Below are 15,833 nucleotides of genomic sequence, written 5' to 3'. Positions count from 1 at the left end.
AAAAGAATCCACTTTTTTTCACTGTTATGTAAAGTTTTTCACTTTAAGTGGATATCGAACAGTTTGTTCTGTGCACTGAAACAAACTGTCGGGTTGACACTATTCCAGATCTGATCCAGGCCTAAATCCTTTCATTTCATTCCACTTTATCCCACTCCCATATGGTACCAGCTTGGTGTTTTTTTTTATCCATTTTGAGTTGAAATCCTTTCCTGGGGATGAGTCTGATGCTGTATTGCATATCTTTGGGATATTTCTCAAAATATTTTGTTTCATATATTCTGAATTTCCATGTTTTCGAAAATAAAACTCCAGTATGTGTACTGTTCAACTGTTGCATGTTGCATATGAACATCTCAATTACTAACTGATAAGGGCCACCTCCAAACTTTGAGTATGTCATGTACACTAGTATTCAGAAGTTTAGAATCACTCAGAAATTGTCATGTTTTTTACGGAATTGATCGTCAATACAATGACAATGTCATAACCTTATTTTTATTTCATATAACTGTTCTATGCATCGAACTCTACATTTCTAAAAGAATCCTCCATTGTGCCAACCAGTGCATCAAAGACAGTAGTCCGGCATCCTGTTTTTTCACCAAATATGTTGCGTATAGCTTAGAAGTATGCTTTGGGGTGTTGTGCTGCTGCATGGTGAAATTTGCATGAATCAGGCGCTGACCACAGGGGATGGCATGATGTTGTAGAATAGCGGTAAATTTCTGTTTCATTATTCCTTGCTTTTTTGCCCGGTGTAAATCTCCCACCTTACCAGCACCAAAGCAGCCCCATACTGTTACATTTCCCCACCACGCTTGACAGAAGGGATCAAGCACTCCTCCAGCATCCTTTCATTTGTTCACATATGTTCTCTGACAGGGGTGTGGTGACCTGGTGGCACAGCAGGTTTGGCCTGTGCCTGCTCTCTGGTGGGTCTGGGGCCCAAGTCCTGCTTGGGGTGCCTTGTGACAGCTGGGGGTCCTGTTCTGCATGTGTCCCCTCACACCCTGTGTTGCTGGGTTAGGCTCTGGCTTGCCGTGACCCTGCTTGGAATAAGTGGTTGCAGCCAATGTGTTTGTGTTCTCCTCCTCAAACTTATACCCAATTGTCCATAATACCCTTTTATAGTCATCCACCATTAAGTGTCTGTGGTCTTTTGCCCATTTTTACTTATTTTAATTTGCCAGTTTTAGATCCGGCTTTTTCTGTGAAACTCCGTCTCTGAGGGCAGCATCCTAGAATCGTGTTTTCACTGTTGCAGATTACACTGATATTTGGTGTGTACTATTTAGGGAAGCAACCATCTAAGGACCTGGAAGGCATCTGTTTCTCAGACTACAGACTCTGATGCACTTGTCTTCTTGTGCAGTTCTGCACCTGGGCCTGTTTCTTTTTCTGTTGTGTCTCAAGACAGATTTTGGTTTGCCTTAGGTGTATGTTGCTTTGTAGAAAAGCATCTGTTAAATATAGATTTTAATACAGTTTTTATATTTTCGCATACTTAAGTTCCCTTTAGAAGTACCTTGTGAATACTGTGATTTCCATTAACACCTCCACCCGGAATCCACAGAAAATTCTGCAGTGTTCAAGCGCTTGCAGTCTTTGTGTGATCCCTGTACGTTCAAAATTAACTGTCCAATTTAAGCTGATTTAACTTTCTCAGAGTTGGTTTAACACTGAGGGAGATTTACTGTGTTTTCAAATGGTTACAGCTTGCTTAAGCAGTCCCAAAACCCATTGCTGTGTGGTCACTGTGTCCAATACAAAGTAAGAACCAAATACTCACCACATTAAGGCAATCATAAGATGAAAATATTTTCCAGAGTGCTTTTGCAAATCCACAAACCACTTATACATTTATTAAGGACTGCTCTGAAAACATGGGTGGTTTAATTATAGTTCAGCTGGCATGATGTCATCAACAGATGTGTTCAAATGGTAAAAAGCTAAATATGCATTTTGTGGGAATGGTTGCTAAAATAGTTTATCAACTAATAGTTTGAGGTTGCATGCTTTATTGCCTGCCGTTGGACATTCTCCTAGGGCACATATACTGTAGTTGAGTTAAACATGCTGGGGGTGTGGCAGCACAGCAGGCTTGGTCAGGTCCTGCTCTCTGCTAGTTCTGGGGTTCAAGTCCCAATTGGGATACCTGGCGGTGGACTGGAGTCCCATCCCGGGTGTCCCCCCTCCCCCTACACCCTGTGTTGCTGGGTTAGGCTCCGGTTTGCTATGACCCCACTTAGAACAAGCTTTTGTCATTGATGAGTTTTATGAATTCCTACAGAGTGTGACAAAATTGCTCAGCCACATATGTTTATATGAAAGAAAAAAGATTGTCATTTTACAGGGTGTCACGCCCCCGGGAAGGAGCCAGGCAGCCGCACCTGCGTCCACTCAAGAAGACCAAGCATTAAAGGGCTCCTCGTCCACACTCGGGCGCGGGTTCTTGCAATCGCCTCGTGCTTTGCAGTCTCAGCGTTCTTGCCATTAGTGCCTTGCCTGTTTCCTGTTCCTGACCTTTTGCTTGTTCTCCTCGACCACGACTTGGATCGCCCCGTTTATGACGTTTGCGCCTCTCAGACCTTCGCCTGTCCCTGACCTTGATTTGGCCTTGTCCCTGGAACCTGGTTACTTGAATAAAAACTCACCCGCACTTGGATCCTCCACTTACCTGTCTCCAGCGTTCGCCCCTGATACAGGGTTACAGCAGATACAACTGAAAAACACATTGTCTCTTTTAAGGACAGAAAATTCTTTGAAGGCTTTGCAGAAAATTAAAACCATTTACTCAATCAATTTCTCCTTTTTATTGAAAATAATAGATTTATACCATTAAAATTTTGATGCAGGAGAATTTTAAAAATAACAAAAATGTTTACTTAAAATATTTAGATATTGGATTTTTGCAGAATGATTAAAGTGCTTGTTCTTAACACTCAGATGTACTGTCACAGCACAGAGGTAGCTGTCATTTCCTATCTCACCGTTCAGTGTCAAAGGCCACTGGGATATTCTTTACTCTGACTCTACAGGATGTTCATCTACTTACCAGTAAGCAGAACCCTGATCTTGTGGAAGAAATCCCATAGATATTGCATCATGACAGAAGATTTACTGCTAAATCTATGTCAGAATAGTGGCCTCAAGGATGTGAAGAAATGTTCTTATTTGGGAGCACAGAGGAGGAATGTGGTTTAGATTTTGAACAGCCTTCTAGGGAAATAATAATAATAAACTTTGCATGAGTCTTCAGGCAGAAGGCTGGAAATAAATGAATCAAATCCATTCTATATTAAAAAAGTAAAATCAATTTTTCCTGTCAATCATGGTCATACTTGTTGGTGAGTGAAAACAGAACACTTCAGAACCACCTCTTAAATCCTGGACTCGGTGCTGCCAAAAGAGACACACTGCATGCAACGCTACAAAATATGACTGAACTGGGGATTATCAGGGTATCCGTGCTAATGTAATGATGATGTCAGTGTACAAAGCTTTAATATGCCCTAAACCTCCAGGTTTCTTGTATACTGTTGCTGGCATCTCCAAGAAGCGGATTTAATTGTTTAGCATTCAAAAATTTCAAAGTAAAAGTTTTATATGTCATAATTTTTTCCATTTCTTAAGAACAAAAACGACAGTACTGTACTTGGCAATGTTCAATAAAACTGTTTTATGAGGTGTATGGATGTGATGATCACAAGTGATCGTTAGCAGAGAAAAGAGGCATTCCACTGAAGTGAGTAGAATGGTTTGGAAAATCGGTGGTAACAGATAATTTGAAAGTCACAGCTTTGAAAATATGTGCAAAGTCTGGAAAAGAAGAGTAAGTTGGAATTAATGCAAAAGCAGATTTATCCTGCAGATGGATATAATGGTTAGCAAGGGAAAGCACTGTCCTTATCTGAGAAAAAATTCTGTAGAGTCTAAAAATGGGAGAAAAAAATACTAATTAACATGTAAACAGGGAATTGCATCAAGTAGATATAGAAAAGAAAAAAGGTTAGTTAGGTTGCTAAGGTTAAGGTGTGAGATCTATGGGGGTAAAAATACAATGTGGTATTTTTAATATCCTTTGGCTGAAGCTTAACCAAACTATCAAACTTCAACAAAGAAGGGCAACTACAGCATCTCCCCTGTTTGGTGCAGATATGCAAATTAATATTAAATGTGTTGTGGAAGGATGAGTCGGCAGTTTTTAAAGACACATTTTCCAGTTTATTTATTTATTTACTTTTAATTCCATTTTCTCCACATCATTTTAAATTTTCTATGGCGCAAAAAGTGAATTACCTGCATTTTTATGTCCAGCCAATAGATGTCAGTAAAATGCACTCAAACAGAATAGGAATTTGGGAACACTTTAGGACAGCTTGCTTTCACAGAGATTACAATTCTTCTGTTCATGAGTGTTGGTGGTCAAAGACAAGATCAGGAATGTTAACCTGTCTATTGAATGAACTGGTCAACAAATGAGTAAGAGTTTGTGGAGAACACACATTTTTTTTCTAAGGAATATTTAATTTTTAATTAACCTTAAAGATAAGAACCATAAAAACAGTCAAAGTACACACACGCACATTTTCAGAACCGCTTGTCCCATACAGGGTCGCGGAAAACCAGAGCCTACCCGGCAACACAGGGCGTAAGGCCGGAGGGGGAGGGGACACACCCAGGACGGGACGTCAGTCCGTCGCAAGGCACCCCAAGCGGGACTCGAACCCCAGACCCACCGGAGAGCAGGACTGTGCTACCGCACCCCCCTTAGTCAAAGTATTTCTTCCTAAATTTATAATATAAAAAGACTACTACCAAACCTAGCCCATAAATATCTTGAGGGACATTTGCATGTTTAACCAATTATTGATTGTAACTTTGGAGTTATGAAAAAAACAGTTCTGAAGAGACTTTCAATTTAAATTGTGTGCAAAAGCTGAGGGGCCAATGTATTAACGTTAACAACAAAACAATGCAAAAACATGTAATAAATCATGGGCTAATTGTCAACAACAAGCTGGGACTGCGTGGAATAAAAAAAACAGATCCCTACATTTAAGGTCTTTCTTTAATTTCCTTACACCTGTTGGGCCAGAATATTTTTCCAATTTTGAGTTACAAGGTTTACTGTTTTAACCTGCTACAATCAAGGATGTCAGAATATTTTAGAAAATGTGAGTAAGTACACAGTGTTTGAGATGGTGGAGGTGTAGAAGAGATTATGGCTTTCCTGTCATCTGTCTTCATCTGTCTTGATATACATGACACAGTTCTACATGAAAATTTAAATTATCCTGGCATGTGCAAAACACTATGGTATCACTTACGAAAAAATCCCAGCAAAAATATTTATATATTGACATGATTACAAAGTTATTGTAATTATACATGAAAATAATTACAGCTAACCAAAAAAAGTTTTTTTTTTTGGTAAAATGGAAGCAAGAGCTGTAATGGGCAACATGTGTGTGAAACATAGCAACGTAACAAAGACTGTAGCAATAAAAATGCAGCTTGCTCTATTTATGTGCTCCAGATGTATGATTAACTCAGCATGATGTGTCATTCTCCAAATTACCCTTTGGGTCCTCTTTCCCTACAGAACAAAGGGGGAAAATCTGTGTTCTTTGTCTTCAGATGAAAACCTGCATACTTTACTTGTAATGTCTCTGACTCAGAGTCCCAGAGCCATTCTTCTACTGCATTTGTGGTTGAAAATCGTGGAAGTGCACAGATATTACTTACGGGGTGCTGTGAAAGGGCACAGTCAGTGGTCTCATGTGGCTTCACACTCTCCCCACCTCCTCACTGTTGCCCTGAGCGCTCACTCTGCACAGCATCTACGCAGTTGTCAGATTCTTTTCTCTTTTCTTTGATTTTCAAAATGAACCACATCATGTGGAATCGTCAGTTTTAAAAGTTGCTTGATGTATATACTGTCAGTTTATATATGTGGGGCAGAGAAACAAGTAGAACCCTCCGGATATGTGGACCACGCAGCAAACGTGCAGTGTGAGTATGTGACATGTCAATGCACATTTTTTAAAGTTGTGCTTTTAACATGCGTATTGTAAAGCAGCATCCAACTTTACAGTGACCTTAATAACCAGCATGACCATAAGAGGGAAATATCTTAGCAATAGTACTCAGAGGAGAAATGCACATATACTGGGGGATGTCATGGTTGCTTCAACAAATCCCCCATTACATCAGTATTGAAACTGTGAACTCCACAGGTTGGCAAGGGATCTTAAGAGAGAAAACCAATAATTTGTCAAAAGGACCTCTCAATCTGGAGAAAAGGGGAAGAGAGTGTCATGAAAGAGTGACACAATGAAGAATCACACACTCCAAAACCATGAGTTACAATTGACTTGGACTTGAAGAAGAACGGGAGAGTGACATCTTGTATAAATGATAACAGCACATTTACCCTTCACCCTGCCTTTAGTGAAGGTCCATGTGCACATGTGGTACAGCCCAGTGGCCTGGTAGCCCATTCTTTATGATCCTGATGTTCCTCGGGTAGCTAGGGCCATTCCATCCATGACAAGGCAGATTTAAGCAATCAGAAACAAACATCTGCATCTAATGAAGCATAATTTCTTCCATGCTTATTAGGTTGTCTTCTTGAACAGTTTCCTCCCACTGGAATGATTTCTTAATCCATTAATATTTTTAGTTTGTCAGATCTGGACAGTGTTTCTACCATCTAATCATTTTCTTTTATCATACTTGACCTGCATTCCCTACCCAAAATATCTTTAAGAAACTAGGAATAAACTATACAAGAGTGAAAACACAGAGGAAGAGTACGAATAAAAAAGCAAGGAATACATGTCAACAGACACATATAAGGAAAAAATAACTTTTAAGTTGCACGTCAATTACTTGACATGTCATCTCCACAAAATCTGTTTTTCCAAAATGAACATGATTTCACAATAACATGAATATTGCAATAATTTCTTTCCTTTAAAGCAAAAATGTCTATCATTACTGAAGATCACCTCAGAAAATAATAACAGAAAAACGAAAGGTGACCAAGTACCTTGAGCCGGGTTCAAATGCTTTCTCCTACTTACCTGCATTTTTTCTTCATAATCCTCTCCCTTGTGCTTGGTGGATTTCAAATGCCACAGCACGGCTCTCAGAGTACAAGCACGTGTGAGTCTTTGGCCTCTTGTGGTGGAAGAATGTTGATTGAAAAGGGTCCTCTCAGCAGAGACCCAAAGCAATGGAAGGATTTTAACAGCAAGGGAGAAATGCAGTAGTACAGTACTTCTTTAAAAAGCTGGGCACCTCTAAGACTCTCTGAATCAGCCTTCAAGTCTAGACAAAGGCTCAAAGGGCATTTAATTCGTTATTCCATGTGTTCTGTGGCAAATTACCTTTTTTTTTTTATTTTTCAGAAACCTAATCAGTGTCACACAGTTACACAGTAGGCACTTTGAGTGGAACAGGGCAGCTTTTATTCATTTATACTAAATGCAATTGCATCTTGAAAGGGACAGTTATACAATTCCTGACCAAGAAGATGTCAGAGAGCTTGGATCTGGCACCAAGGGAAAGAAGTTAAAAGGGACACACTTAACAGGCAGAAAAAAATTCTTTAAAACACACAGTGTGTGTCAAAGGGTATTTGTTTATAGATTCTGAAGAAGATGAGCAAGTACGACGAAACGGCGGCGTTCCTGGGACAGCGGGGGCCATACTTTTGGATCACCTTTGCCTTGTTCAATATCATCTACGTGTCCACGGGGTACAGCGGCCTCTACATTGTGTTTGTGGGTGCGACCCCACCGCACCAGTGCTACATCCCTGAGGATGTCAACATCAGCCTAGAGTGGAGGAAGGCTGGCATACCCTTGGAGACTGTGGATGGGAAGATCCAACACAGCAAGTGTCGCAGGTACCGGCTTGATGTACTGTGCCGGCTCTCTGCCCTTAACCACACTCCTGGGGTGGAAGTGAACCTCACTGACTTGGAGCAGGAGGGGTGCATCGATGGGTGGACATACAGCAATGAAACTTTTCATTCCACCATTGTAACTGAGGTAAGTGGATGTTGAAATAGTGCAGAAGGCAAAAGTCATATTATTCAAATTTAAAGATGAAAGAATTATACTATTATCTCATTAACTCAAGCAAAGTTTTCAGTTGCACTAGTAACCCATGAACTGCAATTTTGGTGATATCTTTTCTATAATTTTAAATATGAATACAAGGAATAGAATACATGGCTTGATTAGAAGACGTATTTTCAAGTGTATCCCGACAGACAATGTGTTTGCAACATTTATGTAATATTTATACAAAGCTGGTTGCATGTTTTAATATTTTTACCTCTGTGGATTACTGACCTTGCATATTTATTTAGCAAAGACGCGTATTTTAACAAACTAGCTAAATACAACTATAGCATTTAAATAACGTCATGATCTTTGTTTTATTGTTCTAAGAAGCTGCTGAGAGGCGGTAATGCTGTGAATCCTGGGTCATTTCCTGCTCAGCATCCTTGCAGTAACATCATCCAGCTGTTCTGCTGAATACTAAATATGTACTCCCAACATTCAGAACTGTATTACTGAAGTGACGTGCTTTGTTGTGACAAAAATACATCCGCAGATATTGTGACTGAATATTGTCATTTTTTTCAGTTCTAGTGCAGATACACAAGTAAAGGGTGGCATTTATGACTGCTGGTAAATGTACCTGATGGACAAAACTGTATGTTTGCTGTCTTACAGTGGAACCTCGTCTGTGACAGTGCATGGAAAGTTCCTTTCACTTCCTCCACGTTCTTCATTGGCTTCCTTGTTGGATCCTTTGTTTCGGGACAGCTCTCCGATAGGTACCCTCACTATTTCATCTACTGAATCACCACCATGGCACTTACCCTGAACTGATACTTTTAGAGAACCCTGCTGTACAAGTGGAAAAATAATTACAGCGTTGATTACATAACACCTAAGTAGATCACATTGTCCGAAGGTATCTGCTGCAGTGCCTTGAACAACCAATCAACATATTAACCAATATATATTTCAATATATTAATTACTTACATTAATACAATATATTATTGCATTAACAATCTGATTTTTTTTCAGCTGACCTACAGAATATAGTACATCATGTTAAATCAAAAGAAAGAAACTGCAAAATGTCCACTGAAAACACACACACACACACACACACACACACACACTTTCTGAACCGCTTGTCCCATAGGGGGTCGCGGGGAACTGGAGCCTACCCGACAACACAGGGCGTAAGGCCGGAGGGGGAGGGGACACACCCAGGATGGGACTCCAGTCTGTCGCAAGGCACCCCAAGCGGGACTTGAACCTCAGACCCACTGGAGAGTAGAACCCGGTCCAACCCACTGCACCACCACACCCCCTATCCACTGAAAACAGGAATGGTCAAATCTTGCTCCATCATGTTGTGCAAAATTAACAGACTTGACCAAAAAACTACCAGCTGTAATAACTGCAAAAGATGGTTTAACCAAGTCCTGAATTGGGGAATGAATACTTACAAATTGACATTTCAATTTTTGGATTTTTAAAAATAGCTAATAGCTTTCTATATTTTTTACTGGCAGAATAGTGAAAGAGTGCAAATAAAAATTTCCGGGCAAATAGATAAAAATTCGAGGTTGTGACACCTATTTATGTGGAAAAAAAAAAGATTTGGAGCTGAATACTTTTTCAAGGCACTATATATACTGTAAACAGGAACAAAAATAACACTCTGCAAACTTTTACACAGTGGCTAATGTGTGTAATTACTGTGTTAATAATAATGTAACAGCATTTCAGGTGTTAAAAGCTGTTTTACCTTAAATTTATATTAATGTGCATATAACTTCTTTATAAAAGTATAGAATTAATCTACTATTTAGTTTGTGATATAGATTTTATGTCTGAGATTTCAACAAGTGTGTTCGAGTTTCAGACTGTTGGTGATTGGTTAAGGTGATGAGGGAGAATGAAGAATGCAGGTCCTTTCTTGAAAAATCTCTCTCTCTCTCCATCCAGTGCTAGCATTGTAATAAACCAATCTCTACCATGTTTAACCCTAGAGTTAGAATAAAAATTTGACTTTCATAGTGCTTTATTTTATGTAGTATACTATAAAGGATGCTTCTCAATGTGCATTAAAAAGAAAGATATGTAGGATATAAAGATAAAACAAATTTAAACAAGGAAGCATCAACAAATGACAACAAAACACCAATATAAAGGGAAAATAGTAAAACAAGTGAGAGGGGAAATGGGAGCACTCAAGTGTGTTATTTGAACAGAATTCAGAACAAGCAGGTCTTAATCCTGGATTTAAAGATGCCCAGAGAAGGAGAAGGGACTGTCACTCATACAGTTGAGATGAACTGGAGGGACATGTCAAAGGCCAGTCAGATGAAGGAAGATCGCGAGATGATGGAGAACGGATAAACGGAAAGTTGGAGAGGTGCGGAGGTGTAAAGCTCTACAGATTATTGTGAGGATTTTGAAGCAAACCCAAACTCTTAAGGCCAGTGCAGGAATCCTAACACAGGTGTGATGTGCTCCCATGCACAGGACTTGGTCAGAATTCTGACTGACTTAAGCAAAGTTCATGTAAACCTGAGCTGCACTGATGATGTGGACAACACAGTACATCTTTGCACATATCCAGCTCGTGGGAGACACCCAGTAAAAATTCCTCAACCAGGAGACGGAAAAGCTGGCGATTAAAAACGCCTATTTGCCGCCCTCTCCTGGCAGGATGGAGGTGCATTCGTTCGTCGCAATGAAAGTGCAGAATCTCACTACTGTTTTCGAACTGAAATGTAATGTAGAGTTCTCCTCTGTCTGTCCTGCCGCAGGTTCGGCAGAAAGACGGTGCTCTTCGGCTCGCTTGCGGCACACTTCTTCTTCATCTTCGCGCACGCGCTCGCCCCGTCCTGGCGCCTCTTCTGCGTCCTCTTCTTCTGCGTCGGCTTCGCCAACATCTCCGTGTACCTTTCGGCCTTCGTTCTCGGTGAGTGAGCTTGTGGGGAACTCGCTGCTCGCAGTGGAAAGGTCTAAAGCGCTTCTCCGGACAGGGACGGAGACACTGAGCCGCTCGATGCGCGTGCTCTTCGCCACGCTCGGCACCTTCCTGCACTACTGCCTCGGCTACATGCTGCTGCCCTGCGTCGCGCTCGTGCTGCGTGACTGGCGCCCCCTGCTGTTCGCCCTGGCGGGCTTCTCCTCGGTCTACTTCCCTTTATGGTGGTAGGTGTGGAGCGTCCTAAATTGGCTAACTGATCCGTGTGTTGTATTAATAAACAGCATCAGTCACTGTGTTCTGTTTCTGGAAATTTGCTTGCCTTTTCAAAGCTTTCCAGAGCAGGACAGAACTGGATTGAACAACCAATCCATCCATCCATCCATCCATCCATCCATCATAAATGACCACTTGTCCACTGCAGGGTTATGGTGATCTAGAGTCTATTCTGGAAGTACAGGGTGTGAGGCAGGTTACATCCTGGATGGGACGATAAAATAACCTGATTTATTACTACATTAGGGGGCCACAGTGGTGTGGTGGTGCAGTGGGTTTGGCCTATGCAGCTCTCTGGTGGGTCTGGGGCTCGAGTTCAGCTTGGGGTGCCCTGCAATGGACTGGTGTCCCATCCTGGGTATGTCCCTTCCCCCTCCAGCCCTGCACCCCATGATCTCAGGTTAGGCTCTGGCTTGCCGCAACCCTGCTCAGGGCAAGCAGTTTCAGTCAATGTGTGTGTGTCTTACTACATTTAGCTGATGTTTTTTTTTTCCTAAAGCAACTTACAATGTAGGTAAGGTACTTACAATTATTTACCCATTTATACAGCTGGGTAATTCATACTGGAGCAATTTAGGGTAAGTAGCTTGCTCAAGGGTACTATGACCAGAGATGGGAATCGAACCTGCGGCCTTTGGGGGGTCCTGTACTGCACTCCTGTTCTTTGTTACACCATGGTCTCTGGAGAAATGACATTTCCTTCCACTGCATACAACTATATCGAGGAACGACAATAAAAACAACTTGAACATTGGGTCCAAAGGCGCAAGCTCTAACCACTACAGTACCAGCTGTCCTGCTATTAACTTTAGTTTGTTGGATGTCTTTGTCTTATTTGAACTGCAATGTCAGATGAATAACTTTACAACTGTTTACCCATTTCCACAGCAAGGTATTCTTTTTCTATTTCATAGAAAGTACATTTAAGGGTACTACAGCAGGAGTGGGATTCAAACTGGTCACCTTCAGATTACAAAGGGAAACTTTCTGAAGCACTGCATGACCTACTGCCCCCAACTCCGTTAACTTGTGTTTCTCCAGCTGAAATTACTAAGTGCTGCATGCTGTATTTCCTTGAGGTTTATCTCAGAGTCTCCACGATGGCTCCTGTCCAAAGGCAGAGTGAAGGAGGTTGAGGCCATACTGAGGGACGCTGCCAGGTGGAACAAGTGTCAAGTCCCCGAGGTCCTCTTCAGCCAGGCAGAGGTGGAGTTCCGGTCCATTTTCTGAATCGGTTGTGTGGTTTGCGTGATGATGCTGGCACAAATGCTTGCCAGGGTAAAGGTATGGATGTTCTGAATATGATTAGTGCATTTGAAAGGTGAGGTATTTCCTTAATACAGTTCTTATGTGGTTACTGTCACAATGAGGACTCATGAAGAAGTGTGGAAAAAGTGGAATGCCCTTGGTCTTCCCTCGTCATCATGTCTTCAATGTGAAGAATATGTTTCATAAGAGATGGTTCTCTGTTCACATGGTGCTTTCTCCTTGTCTGTTCCCATAATGGCTCAGTACTGAAATATTTCCACCTTTGTTTACATTTAAAGCAATGGAATAAATGGAAAAATGTATATGACTATACACTCACAATAAGGGATGGAAATGCAACTCCTCAACTCTGTAATAAAAACGTTAAAAAAAAAACTAAGATTACAGAACACAGACCACCACAAGGGAATCATCTTTCTGAAGATTTACTGAAGCCATGTTGTTTCTGCAGTATTGTAATGTGTGTAATTTTTTTCCTTACTGCCAGTTGGAGAATGTGACCCCTAAGAGAGAGGAAACACACAGCATCGTGGCTATGCTGAGGGCAGGCAATGTCAGAGGAATCACAGCCATGTGTTTACTTCTGTGGTGAGAATTCAGATCTGTTCTCCATCAACAAGGACCTGCATCTCTTCTCCCCTTGATAATCTAATGACCCTGTAAATTATAAAAAAGGTGACTCCACATGAACAGCCACATTGTTTTTCTGAAGACCTGAAATACACAACGCAGGGGTTGCTGTGAATAATTGCAAGAGACACAAACTTGCAATCTGAAGGTTTTTGGTTCAAGTCCAAAGAGAATCCATCCTGTATGACCCTTCATCATAAATTCCTAGGTTTATGTTTCAAAGGGACCACATTAAATATTGCTTTTAAACAAATGCATTGCCTTGACAACCATCACATCTATGCGTAATTGCACAGGGATTACGCAATGTTTTGGGGGACAAAAAGACGTAGGTTTAGATGAGCCAACGTTATTGTTGCACTCTTTCTTTTTTCTTTTCAGGATGTCGATTAACATGGGCTATTTCGGTCTTTCCCTAAACACGTCCAACCTCAGTGGCAACCCACACCTCAACTGTTTTCTGTCCGCTCTGTCTGAGGTGCCTGCTTATCTGGCTTCCTCGCTCATTCTCAAGTACTTGCCCAGGAGGGTCATCCTCTCGGCTTGTCTTGTGGTGGGTGGGAGCGTGCTCCTCCTCATCCAGCTCGTCCCAGAAGGTAAACAAGTGTTTACATGTGTTGACATGAGACACATTAACTTTACTGTGCCTTTTAATTAAATATACTTTGTGCACGGGGCATAGGGCATCACATAGTGCTGCTCCTGCTTGGCTGTGGGTTTGGACGTGGGTTTGAATTCAACTCAGTCTTTTTGAGTTTGCATGTTTTCTTCGTGTTGCTGTAGGTTATCTCCCACTGTCCGAAGATGAGTGTTCTTCTGAAATGCTTCTGTTTTGCACCAGTGTGTGCGTGTGTAAGACTGACCACAGTGCTGTGGCCTGCACAGGTTTGCAGCCTCTCTCCTTGGCCCTGGAGATGATGGGCAAGCTGAGCTTCACCATGTCTTTTTGCGTGGTGTACATTTACACGGTGGAGCTCTACCCCACTGTGTTCAGGAATGCCGGCATGGGGATGTGTTCTTCAGCAGCTCGAATCGGAAGCATCACGGCCCCCTATGTGCTCTACCTTGGTGCGTGAGGCTCTCCGCTCTTGCCGCGCCCAGCCGAGATGGTCAGTCCTCTTTCTTGTGTGCCGCCGCAGAAATTTCAGTTGCAGGCCTGTGCTTGAGCAGTAAAGAGAAGCTGATCTCAGCTCCTGTGGGAAGACTGTGAGTGAGTAACTTTCAAGAAGCTAAGGGGCATGTTGCAACTGAATTTCGTAACTATAATTTTTGGGTGGTAGGACACATCATTGTGAACCTGCCCCTGGGGTTCTCAGTCCCAGTCTATTATGTGTGTCCTGTATTTTCTGCACATCCTCTGCCTTTGTATTGTATAACTCTTTGTTATTCTTTAAAATGTTTCCTTTTTGACAAGGTGAGCTGTCTGCACAAGTATAAACAGGTTTAGGCTCAACAAGGATAATGTTTTGAATATTTTTTTCTTCAGCAGAAAATGGGCACATCCGTTGTTGATGGAAAACTGTCTGCATTGAAGGAAGTGCTCTGATTGTGACTGCTTTTGCTGGAATGACATACTCTGATTCTCCCATGATCCTCTACAGGCAGCGTTAACAAGTTCTTGCCGTACATCGTGATGGGAAGTGTAACCATTGGCTCCTGCACTGTGAACCTCTTCTTACCCGAGACCCTTAACAAACAGCTCCCTGAGACCATTGAGCAGATGCAGACGATCAGGGGGTGCGCGAATGCTGCCTTCTCTTTCTCAAATTTAATTTAATTTAATTTAATTTAATTTAACTGTATTTTAGTTCAGAAAATGTGTGTGTGTGTGTGTGTGTGTGTATTTTAGTGTGGACATCAGACAGGCCATTTTGTCTTTGCAGGATTTGTTTTGCCGCTGAAAGGAGAGACACGAGAGTGCAAGGAAAGAGCAACCCGGCTGTCACAACAGAAGCTGAATTTTAACTGATTCCGTATTCAGTCCTCTTTCACACTTCGTTATCTGGGCTTAATACCCCTAGGGTTTGCTTCCAGAAAATTCCCAAAGTGTGTCAACACGGTGAGCACAGACCACCTAAGATAATAAGAACCACAAGAAGCTTTGCCATCCGTGAGGACTGCTGTCACCTAAGACCATTTGGTTTTCCACATGAAACCATGAAGAGTTTAATAAAAAAACAGTGATGTCTAATAAGAGGTGACCAGCAAAAGCAATACCTGAAGAAGCTGCCTGATGGATAACAGGTCAAAAGGAAGTAAAACTATGCTTTTCTGTTTGTGCTTCACATGGATAATCAGATGCATAATTTAAAATTTTTGAGGATTTTTTCATATTCTGTATACTTCTTGTGTTCATGTCATAGTCAGCAATGTCGTAGAGATAAAACAAACTAATGTTAATATCTCGCAAGGAACCAGTTTGTTCTATGGACCTTAGTTTCAGTGAGAACCTTGTTTACTAACATTCAAATTGCTGTCAAATAAAGATAAGTTAAATTTGACAGTCTTGCCTGCTGGGTCTACAAAGTACAAGTCAAAACTATATCCACTGTGGTCAGTTATAGGCAGGGGTAGCCACATGGGCAACACCTAGGCACTGGACAGCAGGCTTTTAAA

At 41.5% G+C, this 15,833-nt stretch overlaps 1 protein-coding gene across 1 annotated transcript; it reads left to right on the top strand.

Moving 5' to 3' along the window:
- The first annotated feature begins 7,670 nt into the window (after positions 1 to 7,670).
- slc22a5 (solute carrier family 22 member 5) lies at positions 7,671 to 15,341 on the top strand. The gene is made up of 10 exons (XM_029257560.1): positions 7,671 to 8,063; positions 8,757 to 8,860; positions 10,879 to 11,033; positions 11,098 to 11,269; positions 12,398 to 12,524; positions 13,075 to 13,175; positions 13,599 to 13,813; positions 14,103 to 14,289; positions 14,823 to 14,954; positions 15,101 to 15,341. The coding sequence occupies exons 1-10, from the start codon at positions 7,671 to 7,673 to the stop codon at positions 15,180 to 15,182; spliced, it is 1,668 nt and encodes a 555-aa protein (XP_029113393.1). The 3' UTR covers positions 15,183 to 15,341.
- Positions 15,342 to 15,833: the final 492 nt, after the last annotated feature.

The sequence above is a fragment of the Scleropages formosus genome, chromosome 13, assembly GCF_900964775.1.
Source record: "Scleropages formosus chromosome 13, fSclFor1.1, whole genome shotgun sequence".
Lineage (NCBI taxonomy): Eukaryota > Metazoa > Chordata > Actinopteri > Osteoglossiformes > Osteoglossidae > Scleropages > Scleropages formosus.
The sequence above is the reverse complement of the archived record's forward strand: the minus strand, read 5'-3'. Positions and strand labels throughout refer to the sequence as shown.

Excerpts from the sequence above, each read along its gene's own strand:
- slc22a5 (XM_029257560.1), top strand. The coding sequence starts at position 7,671 with ATGAGCAAGTACGACGAAACGGCGGCGTTCCTGGGACAGCGGGGGCCA. Across the intron at positions 12,525-13,074 it reads TCCTCTTCAGCCAGGCAGAG|TTGGAGAATGTGACCCCTAA; the intron begins GTGGAGTTCCGG and ends CCTTACTGCCAG. Across the intron at positions 13,814-14,102 it reads CATCCAGCTCGTCCCAGAAG|GTTTGCAGCCTCTCTCCTTG; the intron begins GTAAACAAGTGT and ends TGGCCTGCACAG.